Source organism: Centroberyx gerrardi, chromosome 2, assembly GCF_048128805.1.
Source record: "Centroberyx gerrardi isolate f3 chromosome 2, fCenGer3.hap1.cur.20231027, whole genome shotgun sequence".
NCBI lineage: Eukaryota > Metazoa > Chordata > Actinopteri > Beryciformes > Berycidae > Centroberyx > Centroberyx gerrardi.
This window is the reverse complement of record NC_135998.1, coordinates 22,247,764-22,274,677: the sequence shown is the minus strand read 5'-3', so window position 1 is coordinate 22,274,677 and position 26,914 is coordinate 22,247,764. Positions and strand designations below refer to the sequence as shown.

At 46.7% G+C, this 26,914-nt stretch overlaps 1 protein-coding gene across 1 annotated transcript; it reads right to left on the bottom strand.

The window, feature by feature from the left end:
- On the bottom strand, positions 1 to 26,467 carry notch1a (notch receptor 1a). The gene is made up of 34 exons (XM_071904646.2): positions 26,258 to 26,467; positions 24,856 to 24,937; positions 16,589 to 16,851; positions 16,113 to 16,451; positions 14,884 to 15,006; positions 14,534 to 14,767; positions 14,251 to 14,406; positions 13,940 to 14,125; positions 13,630 to 13,743; positions 12,832 to 12,945; positions 12,431 to 12,664; positions 12,221 to 12,331; positions 10,704 to 10,896; positions 10,451 to 10,596; positions 10,179 to 10,292; positions 9,384 to 9,503; positions 9,118 to 9,270; positions 8,780 to 9,008; positions 8,359 to 8,560; positions 8,073 to 8,226; positions 7,748 to 7,932; positions 7,356 to 7,488; positions 6,965 to 7,222; positions 6,738 to 6,850; positions 6,056 to 6,627; positions 5,437 to 5,874; positions 5,152 to 5,297; positions 4,803 to 5,016; positions 4,526 to 4,610; positions 4,228 to 4,390; positions 3,242 to 3,540; positions 2,978 to 3,125; positions 2,761 to 2,858; positions 1 to 2,652 (listed from the first exon to the last, which is right to left on the bottom strand). Exons 1-34 carry the CDS (start codon positions 26,313 to 26,315, stop codon positions 1,405 to 1,407), a joined length of 7,425 nt encoding a protein of 2,474 aa, XP_071760747.2. The 5' UTR covers positions 26,316 to 26,467; the 3' UTR covers positions 1 to 1,404.
- Between the last annotated feature and the right edge of the window lie 447 nt (positions 26,468 to 26,914).

Below are 26,914 nucleotides of genomic sequence, written 5' to 3'. Positions count from 1 at the left end.
AAAGCTTGACAGTAACCTTTATTGAATCAAAAGGATTTTTTTTTTACAAATAATTTTGAATCAGGAAATACTTTTTGCAAACTACAACTTTGCATGAACATCAATTCTGAATTACATCTTTTATTAAAAACATCTTTATCTGTGGATTAGTTTATAAAACATGACATACAGACACCTTATACTACACTCCTCACAAAGTGCAGGTGATGTCATTTAACACACAAAAGAAGTTCCCCATTTCTTTGACAAACACACATAGTGTCCTCCACCTCGAAGACACTTTGACAGGAAATCTCACAAATATATTGTTTTTCTTAGGAAAAACAAAAATTACACTGGCACCATTGTAAACTGTGGCAAATGTAACATTTGAAATTTCTACAACAGGGCCGCAATTTAATACTTAACAGGGTGAACATGGTAACCGTAATCACTGACTTGGGATACAATACAAAAGAAAGACAGTCGGCCCATCCTTGGGTCATAAACCATCAGAAATCAATTGCTCAACACCAGCCCAGACCATTACGCACTAAAACAGGCTAAGGTTGATTTGGATGCATTTTCCCACTCATTTTCCAGTGCAACTGTCAACTGATAAGGAACACTGGATATTTGTTATGTGTGTTGTTGTTGATGCTGTTGTTTTTTAAAAAGCTGATTGTGATATCTGGTCCCAAATCTCCAAAGTAAGTAACTAGAGCCCTGTTACCCTCTGCTCCATTGCTCTCTTTTCCATTTAACTAAGAGAGCAAGGGGTAGAAAGCGATATTTGAAATGTGACACTTTGGGAATGCCATATATTTTCAAACACATATTTGATCATCCATCTTCTAACACAGACTCAGTGATAAGACTTAGTGAAGTGTAGTTCAGTAACAAAACCTGCTTCAATTAAAAAGACAAAGGAGGTTAAAATCTAATCAATTAATACTGAAACTTTAACAATAATCTATAAAGGTGGAAACAAAAAATCTTTGTACAAACATAATGCAGACAATGCACTCCCAAATTTAAACGTGTGAAGATTGGTGCACCCCCCAAAAATAAAAATAAATTCAGTGAATATAGCGACACAAGAAACAAATAAATAGCCAGTGTACACATCTAGGAGCCTCTTTCTGATATAAACTCCTTTCAGACTGTTCCTAATCTCTCCATACACAACAAAGCAAAAATTAAAAAAAGCATAAATATAAAAGCATCTTCTTTATATTCCATGTCAAAAAAAGCACATAAATAAATACAAAATTACTAAAACTGTTCTTATCGTTAGTATAAAAATTGATAATAAAAAAGGAGAATCTTCAGTCTTCAGGTTTTCCGCTCTCTTCCTTTATTAAGTTTGTTTGTATATATATATTTTTTCCATTGAATAGTTCTGTCCATTTCCTTTACAAGTCTCTACTTAAACTGGTCTGGGATCAGATTCATCTGAGAATGGATACTTGTGGGAGGGCTGGAGATGCCTTCTGACCAATCAGACATATTGGAATGTGGGGACGAGCTGGACCATTGGTCGGGGGAGCCGGGGGAGGGAGTTAGAAAAGGATGGTCGGGCACCTGTAGCTGGTGATTAGGTGTGTTGTCCATGGGGCCAGAATAGCTGTGCTGGGAAGGAGGGGTGAGGAACTGGGTGCCGAGGATCTGGGTCTCCTGGGGCATTATCGTGTGGATGGGCATGGAGCGGTCTGACCCGCTCAGCTCAACGCCGGGGAAACCCTGGCTGAGGGCCTGCCCAGCTGTGGTGGAGTTGGAGTTCTGGTGCTGGAGCTGCCGGGAGTGAGCCTGCTGCATCATGTGTGGAGATGTGCCCAGGTGGCTGCTCTGCAGACCCTGGTAGCCCATGATCTGTGACAGGGTGGCCGTGCTGACCCCGTGGAGAGGACCCAGCAGGTTGTGGGACATGGGCGGGCCCTGGTTGAAGCTTCCCTGCTGTCCCACACCCGGGTGCATCCTGGAGATCCAATCACACTGGCCTCCTCTGCCCCCGACTCCACCTATGGACGTTGTGCCTTGACTGCCGGGGCTGGACACAGGTAGGTGGGAGAGGCGGGGTGGGTTGAGGTCAAAAGACAAACAGCCCATATCCTGGCCCTTGCCCATGATCTGGCCCATATGGGAGTCTCCACTGCCCTGTAGGTGATTGAGAGACATAGGTGGGGACTGCTGGAAGGGTGAAGTCATGGGAGGGGAAGCCACATCAGACAGGTAACCATGGGGCGACTCCAGGGAATCAACTGGAGAGAGGACAGCTGAGGTGTCCAGCAGATTCCCCTTCCCATCCAGCGACTTTTTCTTCTTCACTCTGATTTCTTTGCCGCTGTCCTTCCCTCCTTTCCCACCGGCGCTGAGCTTGCGAACCTTCTTGATAGAAAGACTGGGCTTGAGGCTGCCAAGGTAGCCGTTGGGGGAGCAGAGAGGTGGGGAGAGGCTGGACGTGCTCAGGGGGCCACTGTGGAGCCCAGGACTCCGAACCAGGTTGTACTCATCCAGCAGGCGGACGATGTCATGGTGCATGCGCTCCTGGGCGATATCTCTGGGCAGCTGGTCTAGATGGTCAGTGATCTCACGGTTGGCAAAGTGCTCCAGCAGAACCTTGGCTGTCTCATAGCTGCCTTCACGGGCGGCTAGGAACAGTGGCGTCTCCTCCTGCAGAAAATACACAAACAACACCGTAAATACACTGAATATACTATTGCGAATCTAAGGGCGTAAATACTGAAATGGCTTCATCACAATGGCATCCATTTCACGCACCTTGTTGTTTTGCATGTCTTTGTTGGCACCATTCTTCAACAACACCATAGCAGCCTCCACGTTGTTTACAGCTGCTGCCCAGTGAAGAGCAGATTTACCTGCAGAGAGAGAGAGAGAGAGAAAAGGAGAGTGAGGGCGCGGATTAAAATAACAATCCAGCACATTGCAGAAAATTTTATGGTCGATGGAGATGATAAGGTGAGAAAAAGTGACCTACCAGAGTCGTCTATGGCATTGGCATCAGCGTGGCAGTTGATAAGCTCCTCCACCATTCCTTCAACAGCCAGTCGGGCAGCCAGAATCAGTGGTGTTGTTCCGTCATGCATGCGGGCGTCAAGATCAGTGGCACGGTTCCGTATTAAAATCTGCAATAACACAGACTTGGTGAGTTTCCTTGCTCAAAAAAACTGCATCCATGTCCTCTACACAATAGCCACCAAGGCCTAGAGAACTGTGAAACTCCTGCAGTAGAATCAGTTACCTGGAACACTCCCTGTGCATCAGCAGCCACAGCAGCATGAAGAGGGGTGCGGCCCATGTTGTCCTGAACGTTGGCGTCGGCACTAGACTCCAGGAGGCGTTTGGCAGCATCAGAGCGGGCGTACCGAGCAGCCAGGTGGAGGGCAGTCTCGCCCGTGCGGTCGGTCTGGTTGTGGAGGTTGGCCCCCTGGTAAATGAAGTCAGAGATGATCTCTGCTGAGGGATCCTCTTCTTCTTCACTGTTACCAGTCTCCAGTCCTCCACCACTGCAGGAGGCAATCATCAGGGGAGTGAAACCATCTGAAAGAAGAAGGGAGAGAATTACATTTTAGGACCACTGTGAATTTCTAGTCATGTGTCCATCATTGTTCACAGGACATGACTGCAGAAGACAAAATCTATATTGTGTTTTTTCATGAAACACAATGGTTATTGCATTCTGCGGTGCAAAATATGTTGCCTGTTAGTGAAAATTGATTCATAATTTTACTGTGGCAGTGATTGCCTTCAGGGAGTCAGATTATAATCACCATATTCTCAGTGGTGGCAGAGGTGACAGCAAATAAAATCATTATGCAAATTCTGTGTTTTGACACAAACACTTAGTGGCTGTCCACACCTGTGCTGTATTATCATGACTAAACAACAGATTCCCATCAGTCAGTCAGGGTAAGACACTTCAGATCAAATTTGTGTATGTGTGGCGATATATACAGTATAGCTAAATATTTTGATGATCATAAGACAACACATACTCTGGAATTTTATGAGAAGGCACATTGTTGTTTAAGCAGTGTTTCTATATGCATCTGATATGCTATAAGCTATGCTAATGGTTCAGTTATTAACATTAACTAGCAAGCCAAGTAGCCTAATGTTACTATTCTCCATAGAAGAGATTAAGGCAGCAGATGAACTAGGGATGCAGAGAGCTAAAATCACAATCAAACAAACTGTAATTTAAAAAACTGAATTAGTTGTACACACCAGGTCCTCTGACATTGACATCCATACAGTCATTCTCTATCTCCCCCTGAGGAGGGGTAGGAGCAATGGAGGCAATTCGCAGGTCCGCTGCGTCCAGGTGCTGCTGAGTCCACTTCCTGTGGTCAGTATGGTCACTCAAGTCCAACATGGCCTGCTCCTCAAACTGAAAAGTAAAAAGCCCCTTAATTAGCATACCAATCATCATCTCAGAATCAGCGCAGGTGAAAATGGTTGAGGATAGCTGGTTTGGTAAAACACAGGATTTTCAAACAAGGAGATCAGGAGATGTTTCTCTTACCCTAAAGCGTCTGGTGTCTGGATCATCTTCATCCCATTCATTTTGATTGTCATCCATAAGATTGATGTCAGAGTTTTTCATTGGCCTGATGAAAATAGGAGGCAAAGGTTAGATCCTCCACATCAAATGCAGAATACAAATGCTGATACAATGGTATGCAATACAGTACACTACTGCCATTTATATTAATCAATTAAGGCAAGGGAAAATGCACATCTGGATGCATTCATAATCCATATCAGAGTAAGTGTGTGGCTACACTTTCAAGTCTACTTACTTCAGTCCAACAGAATCCTCTCCAACAGGCTCTCTGCGTTTCTTTTTGCTGGGCTCTGACACTTTGAATCCCTCGGGAAACCAGAGCTGGCCATGTTCCCGGCGCCGCTTACGGGACACCAAGACACCAAGGCAGATGAAGCCCAAAGCAGCCAAGCCCAGGAAGACCACGTACATAGGATAGAGCTCTGAATTGGGGGGAGTAGGTCTCACACCTGAAAAGATGAGCAATGTCAGAACGGGTTAATTAGGACTACAACCTGAATCACAAGCTAAACACACTGTGGTGGCGGCCTTGTAATGTAATAGGTAGAACACACAAGGGAAAGGGCTGGAGCTGGGTTACTTACTAGTGACAGCTTCAATATAGGGAACATTGAGATTCCCACTGGAGGCCAGCGCTCCAAGGAACGCAGCTACATCTGTGGCGCTCTGGAAGCATTCAGTGGACTGCTGGTAACACTGACGGTTGTCAATCTCCAGGTACACCACAGACCTACGAGAAGAAACAGGTGGAAAGGTTAACATTTAACTCTCTGCCCTCTACAATCCAAATACAGATAGATTCCTGATTTAAATGGTTAGGAGACCATGGTTAGTAAGACATGTTCCACAGCATCAAAAGTGGTACCTACCCTTTAACTTGCATGGGGTCCAGCTCTCTGCGTCTCCGTGGGCTGACCATGGCAGACACACCGTCCTTCACTTGACCCAAAACATTAGCCGGCATCACAGCCCAGTCGGGCCAGCCATCTGTGGAACGCTTCACGTTATGCTTGGCCAGTTCCTGCTCACTGCCATAGTAAGGGAAGATCATCGGTTCCCCCTTCGCATCGCGGCGGAACACTACGTTGGTGTGGAGAACACTGCTGAGTTCTCGGAGGAAGGCTGAAGAACCGTTTTTTAGCTGTTCTGGGGGTATGTGGACCACCAAAACTAAGTGGCCATCTGCCAGCTTCTCTGGCATGTTGTTGGCACAGTCCAGGCCGTCCCACTCACATTCTGCATTGTTGCAGCCCTGGTCACAATGACCATCAGCATAGTGATCTTTACAGTACTGGTCATACAGCGGGCTGGGGAAGAAAGCAAGGACACTTGGTTGATATTCTGATTGGCATTTCAGCAAGAACACAGATCACACATTTGGTGTACATTTGTTATTTGATCTCCTCTCTAGCTATGATAGATCCAAACAATACAAATAAGAATCACAACTCTATTCTACTCCATTGCATCCTATGAGTGGATACTCACTTGCATTGTCCCTCCTGTCCCTGGCAGTCAAAGCCATCATAGAGACACCCAGGGCTGTTGCACTGCTCGTCACACTTCCCATCATTGAAGTACCGCCAGCACTGCAAAGCCGCAGAGCAGTTCTGCCACGGATCATCAAAATTGAGTGAGCAGTCTCCTCCATCCCAGCCGCAGGCGTGGTTGTTGCACAGCGAGTCGCAGATGTGGTTCCCTGCCCACTCGTCACACTGAGGAATCTCACAGCTCACCTCCACTTCCGGAGGTGGGGTGATGTCACGGCCAAACCCTCCAGGAAAGGAGTAGTCCAGGATGTGGCAGAGCAGGCCGTTGAAATTGCTGGGGCAGCTGCAGTGGAAGAAAGGATCATCTGGGGTGACCTGGCAAGTGCCCCCGTTGTAGCAGGGGTTGGAGATGCAGGGGCTGTCAGTGGGGGTCAGGCACTCGGGCCCAGTGAAGGATGGTGGGCACAGGCAGCGCGGGCTTAGGTGGCCTGACACACATGTACCTCCGTTCCTACAATTGAGACTGCCGCAGGAGCGAGAGTCATACTCGCACGAAGAGCCGGTGAAGCCCTAGGTGGACAAATACAGGCAGTGGTTACGGTCAGTGTATTATATATGAGGGAAACGGTGTAATAGTTTCCAATCGTATGAATACTTTACACAGTTAATGCTCTACTCACCGGTGGGCATTTGCAGATGAAACCATGAGGGGTGTTACTGGCAACAGCACACGTTCCTCCGTTTCTGCAGGGTCTTCCTTTACACCCATCAAACACCTTGTCACACCGCTGACCTGGAGAACAATGGCAAAACAGTACTGCATGTGTCAGGTACAGTTATGAACAGGTAGGCCCTGTACACAGGGACATTGCTGTCTTTTGATGTTGCCATGGATGCACGTCAGTACCTGTATATCCAGTGCGGCACTCGCAGCGGTAGCTGTTGGTGAGCTGAATGCAGTTGTAGGAGCCCCTGGGGTCACAGGGGTCCGACAGACACTCGTTGACATCACCCTCACAGCGCTCGCCTACGTAGCCCGCCGGGCACACACAGTGGTAGCCTCCAATCCGGTCCACACACTTGCCGTTGTTGAAGCACTTGGGCTCATTGGTCAGTGGGTCGTTGGAGGGGTTGCAGTCATCTAGGTTGATCTCACAGTGGACACCTAAGGGAAATTAAAAGGTTGAAAATTGGAAAATGCACACAATTTAATTTTTGTGTTCATCCATTTGTTCCATGTGAGTGTATGTAAGTGTGTGTATGTGTGTGTGTGTATGTGTGTGTGTAGAGGCTCATACCTTGTGTTCCTCTGGGACAGGAGCATTTGTATGTGTTGATGAGGTCAATGCAGGTGCCTCCATTCTGGCAGGGCTGAGACTGACATTCATTGATCTCTTTAGAGCAGTTCACCCCATGGTAGCCAGGGAGACACTGACAGAGAGAACAACAGAATTAGTCTAAAGCGCATTTACAGACCATCCATATGAGTCAATATTTTTGATTGAAGCTAGATTATCTATGAACATATTAACTGGAATTTTATAGAGACATCAATGTTTTGTATCAAGCCCTCCTTAGCCAGTTGCACATGTCGTGTAGAGTATCCTGAAAATTCAGGAATATTCCAACAATCTCCCATCATATCTGATTTAGGTAATTTAACTCTGAATGAAAGTCTTAGAGCCCATACCTCACAGCTGTAGCCTCCCAGATAGTCAGTACAGGTGGCTCCATTCTGGCAGGGATTGGGTGAGCACTCATCCACTTGGTCCTGGCAGTAACTCCCGGTGTAGCCAGCCTGGCAGCGGCAATAGTGTGTGTTTCCCGCATCCAGACACTGGCCTGAGTTCCTACAGAGGCGAACAACCTCCACACCTGCGATCAAGAAAAAGTTAGGAGTTAAATCTAAAACACACTGAAAACAGAACGCACAAATCTAACTCATTTTTTCCTCGCAGATTAAACCAATTGGCACTGTCACATGAAGGGAAATAACTTTTGCCTGCATATTGTACCTTGCTGTTTGGCTGCTACCTCACAGGATACACTGGGGATGTCACAGTAAAGGCCAGTCCATCCAGTCTGACACTGGCAGGTATAGGAGGCTCCCTGCTGCCAGCAGGAACCCCCATTTTTACAGGGGGATGAGTCACACCAGCGTACAAGATTCTGCCGGGGAAACAAAGAAGGGAAGATTCTTGTTGAACTGTACAAATAAGCACAAACACATGACAGCAACACAGACTATTTAACAACTCCATTACTCTTGCTGAAGACTTCCATCCTATCCCTTTTCCATACCTGGCAATTGATTCCTGTGTAGCCATGAGGACAGGTGCACTTGTAGGTCCCGTAGCTGTCAAGGCATGTGCCTCCATTGATGCACGGTTTGGAGTCACACTCATTGATATCATGTTGGCAGTAACTGCCAGTGAAACCAGGCAGGCACAGGCAGGTGAAGGCATTGATGCCATCCACACAGGTGCCACCATTGAAGCAAGAGCTAAAGAAGCACAAGAAGTCAAAATGTTAAACACTGATTATTAATCCAGTAATGACATGCTTTAGGTTAATTATTCAGCTTAATTAAACAGTTGATCAAAATAATGGCCTAGTCATGCATCTGGTCATGTGGATGCAGGGAATTACGACATCCATAATTTTCAGTGGTAGAGATTATTCATCTATGTCAGTTTAATCTCATGTAGCCATTATTCTGTACCTCTCAGTGCAGTCGTTGGTGTTGATCTCACAGTTGATGCCACTGAAGCCAGGTGGGCAGGTGCAGGTATAGCTGTTGACACAGTCGGTGCAGTTGGCCCCATTCTTACAGGGGTTACTCTCACACTCGTTGATGTCCTGCTCACACCTGCCCCCGCGAAAACCTGGCAGACAGGTGCACACAAAAGTGTCGATGCCATCCCTGCACAGACCACCGTTACTGCAGGGATCTGAAAGGAGAGAGAGCAAATACGATTAGACAGTTAGTCACAGTCGGCCAGCAATGTTTTAAATGGTCGATGAGATGAGAACTCATGAAGATGCAGATCTCCCCCTTACTTGGTTTGCAGTCATCGACGTCTGTCTCACACTTCTGGCCGGAGTAACCTGGCTGGCACTTGCACTGGTAGCTACCCACAGTATTGAGGCAAGTAGCACCATTGCGGCATGGGCTCTTCACACATTCATTGATATCTATCTCACACGTTTGACCTTGAGGTGAAGAAAAAGATAGGGAAAAGACAGTTAATCAGATTATCCAATGGATGGATGGATGGAGAGATGGATAGATAGATGAACAGATGAATAGATGAATGGATGGATACCTTGCCATCCTTCAGGGCAGATGCAGGAGAAGCTCTGGAAGTCTTCAGACTCCTTACATACTCCTCCGTTTTTACAGGGTCTGGGGCTGCAGGGGGCCAGCAGCGTCTCACAATTTTCACCTGGTGGTTGGACGAGAGCAGAAAACACATCAGTGTCTGCTGCTGCTGTGTCTACACACTACTTTCACTTTTACTTACACAATGACACAAAACACCCTTAAAGAATGATTCAGCATGGCAATATCAATTCTTATTTCGCTATCTCTCCAGTCCCCTAAAAGATTTCATTTTGAAGAGTGACATCAATTTTTAAAAGCCCAGTTTCCATCCCACTTCCTTATCCGTTTCCACGACAACCTGGCCAAGCAGGAAGTGCCTTCCTGTTTCCTGCTATTGTGTGATCACAGACAGGAAACAGGACGCGGCTGAACAGGGAATGGGGCTTGGAGCAGGCTCCAGTTCCCAGCCTTATATTAGCCACCATGGCATGTTATTCCAAAACACACACACTGTTATCCCTGCAAAGCAGACAGGCAGATCTTTCCACACAGAGATGACAAAAACATAGTGGCCATTAGGTGGTCTGATGTTTTCTAAAATAACATAGGATGGGATAACTCTTCTGCCTGGAAAATGTATTTTTCTTTTGGATGATTCTATCTTTACATTTTTAGACCCAGTGCAGATGTGTGAGTCAGCAGCTGCCTAAATTAAAAACCCAGGATATAGTCTGATTCTTTGAGCTATCACAAGGATCTATGTAGAGCATGTAAGTCAAGCAGTGAGATTTCATACCAGTGTAGGGCAGTAAGCAGTTGCACTTGTATCCAGCCACATCATCAATGCAGGTGCCTTGGTTGAGGCAGGGGTTGGAGGCACACTCATTGATGTTAGTTTGGCAGTTAGGTCCTACAGTGGCGGGATTAGAGAACACACATGGGTTAGATACTGGCTACCAGAACCCACACTCAATCTTGATGAGACCAAACAAAAGAAAGGGAGAGATAAAGAGTGCAGAAAGGGGGTGAAAGACTAGAGGCAAACTACTAGTCAGGGTTATAACTGACCACTGAAGCCGGCTCTGCAGGTGCAGTGGTATCCGCTGGTCATGTCCTTGCAGGTTCCCCCGTTCATACACGGGTTGGACTCACACTCGTTGTTATTGATGTCACAGTTTGGGCCGCTCCAGCCGGAATCACAGAAACATTTGTAGCTGCAATGCAAATTAAATGATAGGTCAGTGGTGTATTTGTCTGCTTGATTGCCATTCATGCCACTTCTTGTAACTCATTCGTGTCTTCAAAATTAATCTTTGCTCACCCATTGATGAGATCATGGCATCGGCCATGGATGCAGGGGTTGCTGCCACACTCATCCACCTGCGACAAACAGGTGGCGTCATTGTAGCCCTCTGGGCACAGGCAGGTGAAGCTGTTGATGCCATCAATGCAGGTGCCCCCATTGTGACAGGGGTTGATGACACACTCGTCAATGTTGATGTTACACATTGCTCCTGAAAGACAATGTGATATGATGTCAGGACAATATTCATCTATTTGAGTATGCCTTTCTGAGTATGACTTTTAAGATAACCCATTCAAATAAACGTGTGCTTTGATGAATATTCACATCGGCCATTGTAAATGCCCCACAGCTGGACCCTTTGCTCTGTGGTGTGGTATTCTCTAATCTTTTTTAAGCAGCTAGCTGAGGTGCAGTGGGGGATTTTTGGACAATAGACAACACTAAAGACTCCCCCCACAGACTGAACAGGCAGAGGCTGTTGCTGCTCCAGTGTCTGTCTGCCTGCCTGCCCCTGGAGGCCGTATCCTCTCCTTCATTGATTGAATGTGGGCTTGGTGAATAGGCAGAGGGAGGGTTTCAGCTGGATCTGAGCGGGGGAGGTGCTGCTGGGAATGGTGGGGGGGAGAGCTGCACTCTCCATACACACACCACCCCCCCTTCAGGGAGGACTAACCTCACCCAGGGCTGTTTACGGGGACAGAAGGCCAGACCCCATTTCACACACGGCCGAATAACAATTAACCCCCCTCTGATCCCCCACCCACCTCCCTCCTCCTCTGCTCTTCATCAATCAGAAAGGGGAGGGCCCAACTGCCTGCTCTGCAATTACAATAGTCCTCTGTCCCCCTGTGTCTGAGTCCTGCCGTGCCCTCCGCACTCACCCCGTAAGCACAAAAAGATGGAGGGGAGGAAGAGGAGGAGGGATACACAGCAGCCTGCACACACACACTTGTTCCTCCCTGCCCCCTCTTTAGCATAATCACACACATACACACTCACAGCCACTACCAGTCAGAACCGGCTCTACTGGGCCATGAAAGGGGATCCTCATGGGAATAGGCAGATAGGAGTGGTGCACTAGCAAAGGTTTGGATCAGACATTATTACCTAAATTTTAAATTGTACAAAAATATACTGTATATATGTTAGGTGGACATGTGTCTGTGAAGTAACTTGACTAGCTATCAGTGTGATTTGTCATGCACCTGCACACAAATAAACATCAAGCATGTGTTTAAAGCCCAGAGTCTTTCCCTTTTAAAATATCACCTTACAGACTCTTTCAAGACTCAACGTCATAGAGCCTTTTCAAATGGCAAACAAAGTTAGGGCTTGTGTTTTTGAATGTGTGTTAGTGTGTGTGCGCGTATCAGGTTTGGGACTGTGTTCCTTTCTGTGTTCCCCCCCATCCCACGCAGGCAATCTGACACCATTGTTCTGCAGGACTGGGCCCGCCAGCCACCTGTCCTACCTGCCCCTCCCCATGCACAGGGGACCATCCCCTGCACCTGTAAACCCCACCCAGCACTCACCTGTGTAGCCCGGCTCACATGCACACTCATAGCCGTTGATTTTGTCAATGCACGTCCCGTAGTCGCAGGGCTTGCTCTTACAGTCATCCAGGTTCACCTCACAGTTGAAACCTGCATGTTGGAACAAAAGTAAGTAAAGAACATGAGGAAAAACACACAGAGTTGGAATATAGAGTTGAAGTATGGACATTTAGGGGATATGACTCTGACCTGCAGTGCCCTTGGGACAGGCACAGTTGTATGTGTTCTCTTTGTCCTGACAAGTGCCTCCATTCTTGCAGGGCTGGCTCAGACACTCGTTGATGTTGGTCTCACACAGCCGGCCGGTGTAGCCCGGGCGGCAGTAGCATGTGAAGGAGGCTAGGCCATCCTTACAGGTGCCATAGTGGCAGGGGTCGGAGTAGCACTCGTTGATGTCAGTCTCACAGTGCTGCCCTGTGTAACCTGGACAGGAAGAGAGAGTAAGTATTTAATAGAATGACAACGTTCTATCAGCATTGGGAGAGGAACAAGAAGAATCTAAATTGTGTAAATTAACATTAAATACAACAACAAGTTGTATTAATGAACATTAGGAAAAAATAAAAATGAGAAACAACGGTGTGGTGTACCTTCAGTGCATTCACAAGTGTATTTGTTGGGACCATCAGTACACTTAGCTCCATTCTTGCAGGGTGTGCTGGCACATTCATCAATGTCCACCTGACACAGACTCCCCGAAAAACCTGGAGATAAAACAGAAAACAAATAAGAAACTGTAAAATTTGTTTCTTTAAATAATGGTTTAGGCCATGTGGCCATGCATGCACCAATGACTAGATCAAAATCAATCCCTGCAGACAGAAAATGCATTTTCCAAAATAATCTCTCTCATCATGTCCTCTACATACATGGCTACAGTGTGCATAATGAGAAAATGTGGGAAAGAAAATCTCATTTGCATCCCAAGTAGGTCTGGGGGACACTGAAGGTCATAACGCACTATTTCATCTCTCCCTCCTTCCACCCCCCTTCCTCAGCTCTACCCGTGCAGTGAAACTTTTCTTTCAAACCACAGCACAATTGCCTCCAACTCACCACCCATACCCCAATCCCTGCCCCCATTTTTGGCGCTAAGCTCTTACACAAACTGTCATGCCCGCCAAATATGCTAATGTTTCTGCAAGGCCATTATTCCACCCTCTCTCCCAGACATTGGAAAAGGCTACAGTGCTACTATTGCGACTGGAAAATCATTAACATTCATTCTGTGAACCATATATGGCATGCTATACTCATTGACAGATGAGTTAATGATTCACTCTCCAACACTCTACTCTCCCACTGTGAGACCCAGAAGGATCAAAGAAACAATTTCCTTCACTCCTTTACTCTATCTATGTCTTTTCCATTCCCTGTAGTTTTCTCACCTTTGGGGCACTCGCAGTGGAAGGAGTTGATCTTGTCGATACACTTGCCGTTGTTAAGGCAAGGCATGCTGGCACACTCGTCTGTGTTGATGTGGCAGAACACACCCTCATACCCTGAAATCCCAAAGACACAGGAGGATGAAACAGTGATTAGTCAAATCGGTTACCTTTTCCTTCCTAGGTCACTCTCCCTAAGAGTGTATCATAATTAGTATTGTCCAAATAAACTCTTAGAAAAAATTATATAATATTTTGAGACACCATAAAAACAAGCACTAGAAACAGTGCTTTTATAGTCCAATGTTCTTACCTGGCATACAGATGCAGTGGAAGCCTCCAATCTGGTCCAGGCAGGTGGCATCGTTGTGGCAAGGATTGGACATGCACTCATTGACATCCATCTCACAACGAGGGCCCTCGTAACCCTGGAGACACTTACACTGGAAGGAGCCTTTGGTGTTCAGGCAGCGACCACCATGTTCACAAGGGTTGGCACCTAAAACATAAAAGTCCAAGATATGTCATATATCCGTGCTAATTTATGCACACATGCTGTAGGGCATTACATTTCACAACTGCAGCACCTTGTTAGAAGAAACTGGTTGTGCCTTTATTACTTACCCAGGGAGCACTCGTCAATGTCCAGGTTGCAGGCAGACCCGGTGTAACCTGGGGGGCAGGTGCAGATAGCCTTGCCATTGACTGGGTTGGTGTCACAGTTGGAGCCCTTTTGACATGGGTTGCTGATGCAGGCATCATCAAGGTGGCAGAGCAAACCTGAGAGCAGCACAAAAGAAAACATTCTGTCAAACTCTATCATTATATTTAATAGTGTCATTAAGATCCTCCTCAGTGTGTGTGTGTGTGTTTGTGTTTTAGCTGGAGGGGTCAGAGGTTGTCGCACCTGTGCGTCCATGTGGACACTCGCAGAAGAAGGAGGCCACGCGGTCGTGGCAGGTAGCACCGTGGTAACAAGCTGCACTGGCACAGTCGTCAATGTTCTCGCTGCAGTCGTCACCCGTCCACCCGTTGACACAGACGCAGTGATAGCTGCCATGAGTATCATGGCATGTCCCTCCGTTCTGACATGCATTGGGCATCAACTCACACTCATCCACATTGTCTGTGCAGTACTGGCCTGAAAGGGACAGGAAAAGAGGCATAAGTACAGTGTGGGTGGAAGTTTAAATAATGTTGGTTTAATCAATTCAAAGAAACATGAATGTTGACAGTTATTTAATTAGTTTAGCTTACCTGTGTAATGAGGTGGGCACTGGCAGTTGTAGGTGTTCACCCCATCCACACACACACCGCCATTCTGACAACTGTGGCCTGGACAGTCATCGATGTTATGCTCACAGTTTTGACCGGTGAAGCCTGAGGAACAGGGAAGGAGGAAGGCAGAGAAAGACGAGTAGTGAAAAGGTAGGGAGAAACAGAGAGAAAGACAAATGATTAGGCAACATTTACTTTTAGGTAATAATCCGACCCTCACTTCCTCCTGTTATCACTATGCACTTAAGTGAAAGATAAGCTTTTATATGTTCACGTGGCAGCTTGTTTGAACGCTCTATAAATGACTGTTCGGCCTGTCTCCTTTCCCAACATCAAAGGTTTGAGTGGGAGTTTTACAGCCACGATAGTCTGATTAACTATCAACCCGCAGCTCTGCAGGTGTCCATGCAGCTTCACTATCTGTCTGCATTCCAGCACGGACACCCACGAGACTCGCACAGCATGGGTTAAACTTTAACATACAACACAATATCCCTCATTCATCTACATATCTAAACAATGTGGTCTTAACTGTACACACAATAGGCCAATAAGCACACGCAGCTGAAAGAGAGAAATAAGGATCCAACATTGATCCCCACAGGAATGATCTGGTGAGCCGCTCTATAGAAAAGTAATTAATACAGTGTGGTTTGGACTGGGTGGGAAAGAAAGTCTCCACAGCTGCACTCCCAACGCTAACAGCACTAACCACAATTACCCAAGATTAACCAAGGTTTTACACAACGCTGCAACGGCTTTGGGTGCCAATACAATAAAGATGCCAAACAGAACGGTCATATTTGGCTGGAAAACAAGAGGAGAGGTTTGTGCGTATGTGTGACCGCATGAATAGGTGTGTGTTTGTGTATATCTGTATGTTTATGTGTAAGTGTGCATGCCTGCTTGTAGGGGGGCTCGCTGGTGATTATCAGAAGGAAACGTCTGTGTGACTGCATCCTGCCAGTGGAGACTGGCAGAGAGAGAGAGGGGGGGGGGGGGGGGGGGGGCAACCACAGGATGCTCTTTCCACCCAATCAGATCTTACTACAACAACAGATTGGTTATTAGGTCAACTGATGTAATAGCAAAACTCAAGTATGTGTTTTGTTAATACACTGCCCATATGCACTGCCCAACAGAGAAAGTCAATAATTCTTGTTCTGCCCAGTTATTGTCTAATGTGCAGATATGTGTCTGTCTGTTACCTGGCAGGCAGCTGCAGTCGTAGGTGGTATCTCCCTTCTGGACACAGGTGCCTCCATTCTGGCAGGGTGTGGGGCTGCATGGCATGTAGGGGGTCTCGCACTGCTGGCCAGTGTACTCCTGAGGACAGCGGCAATGGTACGAGCCCACCTCATTCACACACACGCCACCGTTACGGCAGGGAGATGGAGTCTGGGCACACTCGTTGACGTCCTGCTTGCAGGTTTGACCGTGGAAGGCGGGTGGGCAGGCACAGATATAGTGGGAATCAAAGGCTGAGCACTGGCCGCCGTTGGCACATGGATTGGAAGCACATGGGTTGGCGAGCTGGCAGGTTTTACCTTGAAAACAGGACAGCAACAGAGAAACACAATCGTTAATCATCTAATTGACACATGCTCTCGTGATAAAATGTTCCACGAGAGTACAGAGAAAATGAATCAAACTGATGACATTTTGGCACATGTTAGCTACATACCTAGCCACCCAGGTGGGCAGCGGCAGCGGTAGGCAGCGAGGGTGATGAGGTCGCATGTTCCTCCGTTACGACAGGGGGAGCTCATGCAGGCGTGGTTAGTGGGTGTCAGGCACAGCCGGTCAGTGAAACCCAGCCGGCACACGCAGCGGAAATCAAACGTATTGCCGTGGGACACAGGCCGGCATTCGCCACCATTGCGGCAGGGTGAAGGACTGCAGGGACTAGGGTACTGGCACCGACTGCCCACATAGTCACTGGGGCACCTGGGGGTAGACAGTGAGGGGGGAAACAGAGATGATCAGAGGGACTGAAAAAAGACTAAAATTAGGGGGAAAAAATCATTATCAAACTGTTACATATGATGATTTGACGACAAACTCAGTCATCCTATATCAGCATCATCTCAAATTCCCAATTCCCAAGCTTCTGTCTGCATTTGAAACAGCATCTCTTATTTACGCAGCTCCATTTTTTAATCACTGGAAGAATTATCTAACAAACCAGGGGAAAAGCGGAGGGGAGAGGAGAGGAGGGGGCTAGATGTTTCCCGCCCAGCAAAGTCCCAGTGCAGTGGGACAGGGGTGGCCTGTTGTTCTAGCGTGTCTCTCTGGATTAGACGCCCTCAGAACTTTGAAAACACATTCTGCCGGGACAACAGACGCCACAAAATAGTCTAGCCGTTAACAGCCCGTTCCCAGCTACCTTTCGCCCCCAGGCTGTCCACCCTCATCCCAAATGACCGTAGAGATCAAGGGGACCACGGCTGTCCCAGCATGAAGCGCTGCATTCAGGCCCTAAGCCCCTATGGGTGCTCCCCTCCCGTCCAGACTAACACCAAGGACAGACACTGCTACAGTCACCTAGTTCAAACTGTCTGATTATGAGAAGGGAAGATCGTTGTTCATTAGGCAGACACACTCTGGATTCCCAGGACAGACACAGGAAAAGGACCACCAACCCCCTTCCCTCCAACCCCCTAATGGCTGGGTCATAATGAACACCGTCCTGCCGAAAATACAGATTAACAGGATTTCACTGACATTGATTTTCAAACTGTGAAGTGCTCAGAGGTCAATTGATCTAGTCTAAGTGCCTGATGCGTATGCGGGGCCTAGCTCGCATGTAACTGTGAAGTCCTATCTGTGTCACGTGTAGGCGCATTTAAAGTCAGCAAATAAGTGTGTGTTTATGTTTGAATTGGTGCTTGTGTGAGAGTGTGTCGGTGTGTATACGAGCGTGTGAGTGTTTATGTGTGTAAGAGAGGGCATCTGTTGGCCTCCTAGAATCTCCACAGGGAGCAGGTGCGCATGTTAATGAAGGCAGCTGTTGGACAGGGCTCCTCCCCCTCTCTCTCCCCCTCCTTCCTTCTCTACTCCCCTTCTCCCTCCGGCCCTCCTCCCTCTCTCCCCTCTGTCCCCTTGTCAGATGGGGGTGCTGACAAGCCAACCTCTCCTCTAGGGACATAAAGAACCCATGTGAAGTCAGCTGTTGCAACTTCTGTCTCTCCGTCACCCCACCCCCCTCCCCCCCTTCTTTCTTCGATTCCTCTCTTCCTTACCTGTTCCTCCTTTCACTACCCTTTTCCTTCGCTGCACTGACTGTTATCCATTTCCCTGCCTGACTTCTAGCCACATTCTTCCTTTCAGGCCCCATGTTTTCTCATTTCTCCTATGTGTACTTTTAACAGCTCTCAACAGTTTGCTTTTTACAGCGTTCTCCTCATGTCACATGAGACTGCTGAAAACTCCCTCGTTGACTCAGGGTTAGGTGAGACCGACCAGGGAGTTCTCAACGGTCTCATGTGCATAACAGGGAGCCCAGACAGTTGCAATTGGCAGAAGACTGTCAGAGTACTTGGGGCGGCTTTGAAGTCTGCCCGCTTCCCATTTCACTGTAGCATGAAAACCTACTGAATTAAGCACTAACGGAAGTCACCATTTTTGTATAAAGTACTTACTCAGCATTGTAATGTAGAATCATGTAGATGTCATGTATGGTCTTTGTGTGTGTGTCTGTGTGTGTGTGTGTGTGTGTGTGTGTGTGTGTGTGTGTGTGTGTGTGTCACCCCTTCCTAACTAACTGTAATAGATCCTCTTTGTCCTGAAGTCAGTGCAGTCTGAGATAAAGATCCACCCACATGCTGAAAGGCTCAGCAACACACCCCGGCAACAGGTCTCTCCCAGCGACGCAATGTCCCCTCAGGCCAGAGCAGATGCTTCCCCGACCCCTGACCCCAAACACTTTTGTGACTGTGGAACGGCCTCCTCGCCTCCTATCCCCTCTCTCCTCTCTCCCTGCTGGGCCTGATCTACCATCTGCCACTCTGGGGGTGACTTTAGCCTCCAACACAAAACCAGCCTCACTCTCACTGTGCAGTGGAAATGCCACCGCTGTGGAAAATGTGATGTAGATGAACGGGGGAGAAAGGAGTGGGGGTACAGTGTGTGTGTGTGTGTGTGTGTGTATGTGTGTGTGTGTGTGTGTGTGTGTGTGTTATACTCTTGGCTTTTACCGTCATCTTGTTTATGAAAATGGCTCAGGGTCGCCATCTATTTTTCTCCCTCCCCTACTCTCTCCCCTCTACCCGCACTCCCCCTTCTTTCTCCTCAAACCTCTCTCAAATTTCTGTCCTCTCCTCATTATTCCTTTTGTCTAGTTAGCTGATGTTCCCTCAGATCTGTCCAATCATTAGCCAATGTCTGACCCCCGGGGTCCACATCTGTTAGTAAGACCAAGACCAGAACAGAACAGCTCTGCTAGAGGAAATGAGAAATGCACTAGGGCCTGGAGTGCTCTAAACTCCCACCATAAAGACTGGTCTGCACTTTACTGTCACTGCAGGATCAGTGTGCTTAATACTGCTGTGTGAGATCAACAGAGTGTAGTCAAGAGGAGGTGTAACAGTAACACATACAGCAGAACAAGTGAGTTATCCAAACAAGTCTATAAAAGGTTGGTCTGGTGCAAATTTGCTTTCTCTCTGAGGCTTAATTGGTTTGTCAGTCTAAAGGTAAGAAAACAATCAAATAAGTTTATTAATGCCAGTGTTGCCATTCTAACAAAATATTATAAATTGAGGTGCACAGAGAAAGCCTATGAGAAAAAATATTAAATATAATTTCAACATGTATGTTGGCTTAGTGGGGTAAAATCTTGCAAAATACCACACTAAGAGTTTGCAATCTGGCGTGCAAAATGAAGTGACTTTATCAGTCTACCGCCCACCTCCTTCAAAACACTTCCTCTAACTGCTGTCTGAGAAAGTGTAAATCAAAATGCAACACAGGAAGTGGTAAACGCCGACAGTTCTCTGCTCTGCCCGTGACAAAAGGGTCATGAGAAGAAAGGCTGATAGAGAGATCAGGTTGATAGTAATGAAGCTGGCCATTTAGTGTCTCACTTTTTAGAGAATGAAGTGGGAAGACTTATGAGAGCCAGTCGCACCGAGGAGGACTCAACACCTGCTTGACTGATGATGGCAGCATCACTTTCATGCACAGAATACCAGACCCCAAACACCAGGGTCATAACTTGAATAGCGCGGCTAAAAAAAAACCCAAAACATTTGTGTGTGTGTGTGTGTGTGTGTGTGTGTGTGTGTAGTGTGTGTGTGTGTAATACACTTTGTTCTTCTTATTTCAGCGCAGGGTTTAGTTTAGTTTAGTTTATTAGGATCCCCATTAGCTGTCACCAAGGTAACAGCTAGTCTTCCAGATAGGTGTTTAAAAACACAAAATCACTTTCCAACAGTGTTGAGACATTCTACCTCACAGCTAAACCAGGACCAAACACCTGCCTGCCACCGCACATGATTGTGGTTAACAGTGACAACACATCTGCTGCTGTGTCTCTAGCGGATGGAGACCATTGCTATATATATATATATATATATATATATATATATATATATATATATATATATACATATATATATGTATATATATATATATATATATATATATATACATATATATATACATATATGTATATATATATACATATATATATATATATATATATATATATATATATATATATATATATCAGTGGGTGTGCTGGTGGCTCAGTTGGCTGAGGCGCAAACCATGCAACAGCAGTGTCCTGGGTTTGAATCCGACCTGGGACAGTGAGGGCTAACTGAGACAAACTAGTCTTTGACAAACTTTGACTTTCAAAGAGACTGTGAATGAGATCATATGAAGGCTAAAGGAAAGTGTCCCAGGATGGAGGCCCCTAACTCATAATCTTTCTTCTCATGCATGTCGTACATAAAAGATACGGACACACAAATACACATATAACCCATTACCCCCCTTGCCCCATGCACTCTAGTGCAATGCTGAGCTGCCAGAAGAGATGGTGTGTCTACATTTGACAGCCTGCGCTGGTGCATGTGAACTTTCAGCACCCACTAGAGCCAAATGGCTTCTTATCTCTGCTCTCTAACCAGCAGGGCTTTGATCCCTGGGCTCTGAGGATCTCCAGACACACAGGATCCTGATCACAGCCCGGTCTCTGGGCTTTTCCCTGCTCCCGGTTGACCCAGAGTAAAATACGTTGCTTCATCTGGGGCAGAGACGATTGGACCTTTTCCACCAGCCCCCCCACCAGCCCCGTTCAGTGCTGTATACGGCTCCTGGCATCTGGGGAATGGGCCCAGCCAGGGGAGTGGCAGACTTAGAGCTTAAACCCCAATAAAACCCCAACACCAGCAAGCACACTTGACCCAGCCATGCACTTGTATGCCGCTGATACGCCTAAGCCCATGAGGAGCTGAGCCTTCACAGAGTCCTCCCCAGTAATCCTATAGGAGGACAAATGAAGAGCAGCATTCCTTCAGGGAGGGCGCAACATCTCTTCAGCGGGGGGGGGGGGGGGGGGGTACTCTAGACAGTCTTTATGGGTCAGGAATTTTATCATCAATAAGCAATACCAGACACCGCTGTGCAAGGTCAAAGAGGTCCGATCACACACGCAAGTTCCCCATCTGAATGTGACCGCTGCAGACTTTCTATCAGTTTTCTGCCTCAAGTCTATTTCCATCAGGCTGCGAGACATCCAGCGAGACAGTTGAGATGTTTTCGACGTTTATTATTAACCGTGAGCTCAAACCAAAACCGGGTCTATTTCAGCAAAGCGGCAATGACAGTCATGCACAGGGTCGAGAGGTGTAAGGGCAACAACCTCTCAACCTCCCTGTACCCTCATTACCGTCTCACAAATGGAATCTAAATTTGACTCACACGTAGCTATGCCCTAAAATGCTTTTAAGCAGCCCACATAACAAGCAGACGAGAGCTCTGCGAAACAGGAAGCCCCAGACCTTCAGATAACCTCTCACGTCACAGAATCACTGTTGAGGGCTTCCCCATTAAGCTGCTTCGCTGTGTATCCGTGTGTCTGGTGCCGCCGCACACTGAAACTGTATGATTGTAGTAAAATACAGCAGCTTTGAGTCTGCACCTCAGTGGAACCTAAGACGCTACTCTGATTTTCCCCACACTGACCCATTTTACTATCATGAATTAATCAGTGGGGCAAAGATATGATTTCACAAAGAAAGCAAATTAATGCCTGAGTGTGAACTATGTAAAATCCAAATGGAAATGCTTTAAAAACACTAAGATGATATCAGTTCTTCATCATCAAATCTTAACAGCCGATGTGTTTGGTTTCCTTCTTTATACCTTTTGTTATATATTTCCAGATGAACAGCTAATTGAATATTCCAGACAAACCTAACTAAAAATCAAATCAATCTGAATCTTCATAGAGATAAATATATTGTGATTAGATCAACAGGATATAAGTCAGTTCCTGTTTTGTGGATGATGCATGTCAAAAGGATTTAAAAGAGGCTATTTTTAGAAACAGGAAGGACAGAAAAGTTTTGAGGACATTGTCTAAAAGGTATTCCTGTTTTCTGTGGAGTATTAAGAGATTGGCCATCCAGTCTGCAGGAGGGAGCTGTGGAAAACTGTCTGGAAAACCAATTCGGTCTCAACACGGTCATAATCCCAGTAAACCCATCTGTAAAACATGATTACCATAGTCAAACCAAGTCTAACCCTGTTCTGTATGCCAACATGTGATTTCACTCTAGGTTCTCATACTCGTGGGAACTGCGCTGAAATTTGCTTGTTGGGAGGATTTAAATCCATTTTACCACTCAAAATCTGTGTTGCGATATGCTCACACACCACACCATAAACCACATGGACCAAATGACTGTTGTTGTTTTTTTTCTTCCAAGAAATGAGTCACTGGTAAATTCAACTATGTACACATGTGACAGGTTTAAAACCTTTGGCATTTCCAGCATACACCTTCCACTTACCATCATCTGGTGGGAATTGTACGTCATAACATCACACAACTCATCCCTGATCTGAATCTGGGTCACTGTTTTCACTCCAGACAGTGCCAACCTCTTCTCCATTTTAACTGGTGTGCAAAGAATCATTGTCCCCATGTGGGCTTTGCTCCCATGTAACCCAGACATTTCCAAATTGCATTTGCCAGTGAATACAGCATAGAATTAAAAAAAAAACACACAAGATTGATCATTACGGAGGCCCTCCCGGCATGGACGCTACACTCTGACCCCTGACGCCGAGGCTCCTAATGCACTCTGTGACTGATGGCTGTTTGGCTTGGTGAGGATGAATGATTAATGAGAGGAAAAGCAAGGAGGAAGAGAGAGAGGGTGGGTGGAGTGATGCTCCTATCCTGTCTGTTTTTAATTGGACTGAGCAGAGATGGAGACCACAATAACAGCTTTGTGGAGGGAGGTGGGGGGGGACGTAGAGAGAGTTTCTGTGTGTGAATGTGTGCACACGTGTGTGTCTCTGTGGAGGCCTGCGTGAGTGTGTGTGCGCGCGTGTGTGGGGGAGGAGGAGGAGGGGTGTAGATTAGATACTATGAATTGCGGCCCTGGGCTAGTAGCGTGGGGCCCTCAATGGTGCCCCCTTGTCCCCACAGACCAAGGAAGCGCCTGCCATGACCAGATGCCCTCGGGGTAGACAGGCCACCCCTGAGCTGCTTTACACAGATAAAAATGACACCACAGCTGGAAAACACGATAAAGACTAACTGAGTTCTAACTAAACTTCTCCGATCCCTCCATCTATAGATGGGATGACCTGACAGAAAGTGAAATCTAAAAATGTACATCCTCTTCTCACTCTCTGGTCCTTTGCCTTCCTTCGTAATAATACTCAAGATGGAATCACCAAGCACACACACACAGAACGTCACCTAAAAGGAATATGTGTTAGCATAAGAGCCTCACCCACATACTATCAGCATCAACCCCTGACCTACACAAATAGCCTGCAATCTGCCCCTCTGTCTGTTCCCACTTGTTTGCCTTCAAATTTCTGCACTTTATTCCAATTAATCTCACTCTCTCAACATCCAATCCAATTACATTTCACAGCCATCTGGCTTTCTAATGGAGATCACAAGGGGTGCGGTGGGGGTGGGGGGGTTATCCATTCAGAAAGCAGGAGACAAGCCTTTTGGAGGTGGGGAGAGGGGGGTTGGATGGGGGTGGGGGGCTATGGCAGGGGTTTGGTGTGTGTTGTGGTGTTTGGGGTGGCTGTGGCATTATGGGAAGCCCCACTCAGATTAGTCACACAGCATTACTCTGACTACGGGACAATGGCTGACGGGCGGCGGGCGAGCCCCAGCTGTCGCCCATGAAAGAGCAGAGAAACAAGATTTAGGACTGGACGCGTCCTCTCACTTTGCTGGTGAAGGGGTCTTGCATTCATTAACAACCCCACTGATGGGGGCGGGGGGGGCTTTTGTCCAGCTACCCCTCTCTCACCTCTCCAGCACTCTGGAATTGGACTCTTTTTTTTGTATTTCTTCTCTTCTCGACTCTTTTCTTTAGGGGAATGTGTGCAGGCACACGGGGCCCTGTGGCTCCTGGAGGGGCACCGGAGCACAGCAGCCCAGAGGAAACTCAAGGGCCTCTGGTTGCCGGGCGCAGGCTCCTCTCAAAGACCGGAATGAAAGGGGGAATATGTGGCCCCTCTCCTTTCTATCCAAGAGCACTCTAAAGTACCAATACTACACCGAACTACCAGGCCTGCACAAATGCCAAAACGCCTCATCAAATACCACAGGTCTAGGCTAGACCCAACACAAAAAAGTTAACAGCAAAAGTCAATACATTGAAATGTTACAGTGTTCTGTTAAGGTCTGAAACAGCATTTGGGGGATCACAAGTTGCTCCCTCTTATAGTCTGCTTGTTACTTACTTGCATTCTCCATTTCCATTGGAGGTGGCTTCACATCTCCCTCCATTCAGACATGATTCAGTGGGTAGAGCGCATCTTAGACCTGTGGAGGGCGTGAACATTTTTAAATACAGTTAAAACACACTTTTGATCCTATCACTAAATCACAACGCAATCACATGCATTCGTGTGAAATCAATGTGGGTATGAGTCTAGTAGTAGCTATTTAGGATAATGACAAATGATGGCTTAAGCAAAGGTGAAAAAAATATGGGAAATCGTTTCCACTAGTCAACTGCAAATATTATTCACAGGAATTTTTTTTTTTTTAAAGCACGCGCGCGCTTGCACGGCCTAATCTGTAATTGATTTGATACTCCGGGGCTTACACGGGTGTCCGTGGGGGATATTGGAAAGCTTGTTGGACACCGGTGAGGGCAGAGCGCGTGGTGCGTGGCTTTGGGGAGCACGCTTTGCGGGGAAAAGCGCAGCAGCTGCGGAGCTCAGATGCGGAACAAAAGAAATCAGAGTCCAGCACGAGCCATAAAACACTCTTCAGTGGCATTGTTTACCGGCAGACGGGAATAACAGCACCTCCACCACCCCCCACCCGGCACTCACACTCTCCCACACACACAGACAAAAGCTGCCCTCCCCTCGCCTCCCCCGCGCCCCCCAGCCGCAACACACGCACCAACTTCTTTACCCCATTACCCCCCCCCCCCCCCCCCCTCCCGATATTTAAAACCTGTTCTCACACTACTTCAAGAGACGACGTTTATCAAGGCCTGAAGCAATTTAATGAAATGCAGCCAACAAAATGTGATTACAACAAGATGCACTCGTGTTTCCTGATAAAGTATCAGAAATAGCTACAAAAACTGGGTTTTGGCCCACTAAGTATGTTTTAAGTATTATTTTCATCAGTTGCTGAGTCAAGGATATAACGCATATTAGGTAATGACTGGTCTATCAGTGCGGGCACAATTATACATTGTATTAACAATTGTATTAACTTCTGCATTGTATTAACTGCGATATAACTTTCACAAGCGCAAACCAGTGAGGTCCGCAGCGCAGCGTCTGTCCCAGCAGCGTTTGGCTGCTGCACTTTTAGTGGCTTAATTCCCATGAACAGGCAAAGCTACTTAAAAGATAAGTCAGTGAAAGTTTAGAGCGGATTTAACAGAATCTACCAGTGTCTCTCAGCTCAGTAGGCTATCAGATAATGTTATCAAATCTAGGCCAGCCTAAAAGTCTCTTAAAATATCGATCAAATTGATACAGCCGTTATCCATCCCCTATTCATTCACCAATTCCCTCATAACGTAGTCTATTTTGATGAACCGTGTTTAATTGCTGTGCCTCAAACGTGCGCTGCAGCCTTTGTTTGTGTACGAACTTCACAGGGACGACACTTTACCTTGTGAGATGACGATTGCTGGAAACAGAAATGTTAGTTTCACAAAGAAACGATACATTCCTCCTCTTCAACTTCACAAATGCCGTACACTCCCGCGTAGGGTTTGCATAGATCCACAGTTTCGTACTCCCAGATGGTGGCTTAAAATAAATATCCTCTGCAAGTTAAGTGAGTAAATCCAACAGAAAACAGACTCGTCTCCAAGAGGACTCAGCTCATAGATGTTAACGCGGTGCCTTCTGAGTTCTCAATGAAGACTAGAGGCGACTCAACAAGTTCCTCCCACTCCTCCTCTCCTCCCCCCTCTCTCTCCTCAAGCCAAATAAAAGCTGCCTCTCCCTCCATAGAGAGAGAGATAGGACTACCAGGAAACCCTCATCTTTCCCCCTCACTGTCCAATAACTATATCTATTTTGTTAAACCATGAAATAGAGGACTAGACTACTGTATATGAAGTGAAATACCAATTTGGCACAACTGGGGAAGCCATTGTAAAACGTTTTGGCCTCCTATTGTATTATTTTAGCAACTTGTTAGAGAACCTCAGTATGTTCCTGTTGCAATTTGAAGTTTGGTGCCCTGATGTCTAGACCACCAAATGTTAAACTTGTCTAATAAGCCAGTTATAAATTTCAGTTCCTGTTGCAGTGTCATTGT

Coding starts and splice junctions, on each gene's coding strand:
- notch1a (XM_071904646.2), bottom strand. CDS start 26,315: ATGTATCGTTTCTTTGTGAAACTAACATTTCTGTTTCCAGCAATCGTC. Junction 6,851..6,964: donor GTGCCGCACTGGATATACAG/GTACTGACGTGC, acceptor ATTGTTCTCCAG/GTCAGCGGTGTGACAAGGTG. Junction 2,859..2,977: donor CAATGCCATAGACGACTCTG/GTAGGTCACTTT, acceptor CTCTCTCTGCAG/GTAAATCTGCTCTTCACTGG.